General features: G+C 45.5%; 1 protein-coding gene across 1 annotated transcript; it reads right to left on the bottom strand.

Annotated features, from left to right (window-relative positions):
* Positions 1–1296: 1296 nt before the first annotated feature.
* Positions 1297–2283, bottom strand: LOC112124988 (olfactory receptor 6X1-like). The gene has a single exon (XM_024223451.1). It carries the CDS (start codon positions 2269–2271, stop codon positions 1297–1299), a length of 975 nt encoding a protein of 324 aa, XP_024079219.1. The 5' UTR covers positions 2272–2283.
* Between the last annotated feature and the right edge of the window lie 676 nt (positions 2284–2959).

Below are 2959 nucleotides of genomic sequence, written 5' to 3'. Positions count from 1 at the left end.
TTTTAGATACCTGAAAACTGCTATCATGTCCCCTCTCAGTCTTCTCTTTTCCAAACTAAACAAACCCAATTCTTTCAGCCTTCCTTCATAGGTCATGTTCTGTAGACCTTTAATCATTCTTGTTGCTCTTCTCTGGACTGTCTCCAATTTCTCCACACCTTTCTTGAAATGAGGTGCCCAGAACTGGACACAATACTCCAGCTGAGGCCTAATCAGCGCAGAGTAGAGCAGAAGAATGACTTCTCGTGTCTTGCTCACAACACACCTGTTAATGCATCCCAGAATCATGTTTGATTTTTTTGCAACAGCATCACACTGTTGACTCATATTTAGCTTGTGGTCCACTATAACCCCTAGATCCCTTTCTGTCGTCCTCCTTCCTAGACAGTCTCTTCCCATTCTGTATGTGTGAAACTGATTGTTCCTTCCTAAGTGAAGCACTTTGCATTTGTCTTTATTAAACTTCATCCTGTTTACCTCAGACCATTTCTCCAATTTGTCCAGATCATTTTGAATTATGACCCCATCCTCCAAAGCAGTTGCAATTCCTCCCAATTTGGTATCATCTGCAAACTTAATAAGCATACTTTCTATGCCAATATCTAAATCGTTGATTAAGATATTGAACAGAGCCGGTCCCAAAACAGACCCCTGCGGAACTCCACTTCTTATACCTTTCCAGCAGGATTGGGAACCATTAATAACTACTCTCTGAGTACGGTTATCCAGCCCGTTATGCACCCACCTTATAGTAGCCCCATCTAAGTTGTATTTGCCTAGTTTATCGATAAGAATATCATATGAGACCGTATCAAATGCCTTACTAAAGTCTAGGTATACCACATCCACCGCTTCTCCCTTATCCACAAGACTCGTTATCCTATCGAAGAAAGTTATGAGATTGGTTTGACATGATTTGTTCTTTACAAATCCATGCTGGCTGTTCCCTATCACCTTACCACCTTCCAAGTCTCTTTCAGGTATCCTTAGGGGTGGAGAGGCTATCTCTTGAGTTGAAACAAGAAGAAGAAATAAGGCATACGTGTTTAACAGTGAGCATAATTAGCCATTAGAACAATTTGCCAAGGGTCTTGGTGGATTCACCATCACTGACAATTTTTAAATCAAGATTGGATATTTGTCTAAATAATCTGCTATGGGAATTATTTTGCAGAAATTCTCTGGCCTGAGTTATACAAGGGGTCAGACTAAGTGATGACAAAAGTCCCTTCTGGCCTGGGAATCTATGATTTACATCGGTTGTGGTCTGGCTCCATTGAGTCCAATGAAGCTAAACTAGTTTATACCAGCTGAGCACCTTGCCTTCTCATTCTTCGTCAAGCACTTTTTTGTACACACTGCTTTTTTCAAGGCCTCTTTGACTTCCTTGTTCCTCAGCGTGTAGATAAAGGGGTTCAGGAGGGGAGTGATGACCGTGTTCAGCACAGAAACCACCTTGTTCAGCTCCAGTGAGGAGTCCACTTTTGGCCTCACGTACATGAAGATGACGGTCCCGTACAGTATGGAGACCACCGTGAGATGGGAGGCACAGGTGGAAAATGCCCTCTGCCTCCCGCTGTTGGAAGGGATCCGCAATACGGCCCATATGATGAAAACATACGATATCGTGGTGAAGGAGAAGGAGCTCAAGAGAACTAAGGCAGCCATTGCAAACACTACCTGCTCTATGAAGCGGGTGTCGGCACAAGCCAACTTCAGCAACGGGGCCACATCACAGTAGAAGTGGTTAATGAGGTTTGGGCCACAGAAGGGGAGTTGGCAAACCAGGATGGTCTGCAGGAAGACAGTCAAGAAGCCACCCAACCACGACCCCAAGGCTAACCGAAGGCAGAGCCCATTGCTCATGATAGCCCCATAATGCAAGGGGTCACAGACAGCTAAGTATCGGTCAAAGGACATGGCGGCCAGCAGGAAAAACTCGGTGGCACCCAGGAAGAAGTGGAAAAAGGCTTGTGTCAAGCAGCATCGGAGGGAGATGGACCTCTTCTGGGCCAAGAAATTAGCCAGCATCTTTGGCACCAGCGTGGTGATGTACCAGATCTCAAGGAAGGAGAGGTTCCCCAGGAAGAAATACATGGGGGTGTGGAGACGAGGGTCACGGATAACAATAACAATGATGAGAACGTTGCCGACGATGGTGAGTATATACATGAGCAGAACCACCATGAAGAGAGAGGTCTGCAGATCTAGGGACATAGGGAACCCACGGAGGATAAACTCAGTCACTAAGGTTTGGTTTCCGACGTGCATCGTTGGTTGGGAAATTCTCACTCTGCTCCCCTTTGCCTGTAATGAATAATAATAAAATCAGTTTTCAGGGCGATCTGCACTTTTGACCCCTCTCAGTCTCTGGGTTATGTCTTCACTGAAATTTTTAAAAAATAAAGTGTGTTATTAACTCAGTTAGCTAACTTGGATTCAAATAGCAGCAAAGACACAGCAACACGGCTTAGCAGCTCAAGTCCAAGGCCAACGTACAAGCTGATTAAACCTATAGGCTTCAATTCAAGCTGAGTTGCTGTGTCTCCATTGCTATGTTAGCGTTAAGAATACACCCCTCTTCATTTGTAACAGCGAAGACGACATGCCCTGGGGGTGCAAACCCTCCAGATTACAGGCCCTGTGCCTTCGTCTCTTAGGCTAGAGCTCTGCGGTTCTTCCACTCTTCCACCAAGGCTTGTGTACGCTTAAAACATTGCAGCTGTGCAGCTGTAGTGCTTCAGTGTAGACACGAACTACGCCGACGGGACGGGTTCTCCTGTCCGCTTGTTTGGATTTGACTCCCCCTCCAAGCCTTCCATTCAGGAGCTGTGACCAGTGTGTGTGTGTGTGCACAGTGACTCAAAACAGCCTCATCGAAATGCCGTACTCTTTAATATCAACAGCAGAGCGGCGCAGGACATTGTTTTGCCATCACATGAATATTTTCAGGATTTAA

Source organism: Terrapene carolina, unplaced genomic scaffold (genome assembly GCF_002925995.2).
Source record: "Terrapene carolina triunguis isolate 2854851 unplaced genomic scaffold, T_m_triunguis-2.0 Scaffold19637, whole genome shotgun sequence".
In the NCBI taxonomy this organism is placed as follows: Eukaryota; Metazoa; Chordata; order Testudines; family Emydidae; genus Terrapene; species Terrapene triunguis.
Note: the sequence above shows the minus strand (reverse complement) of the source record. Positions and strands in the feature narration are given on the sequence as shown.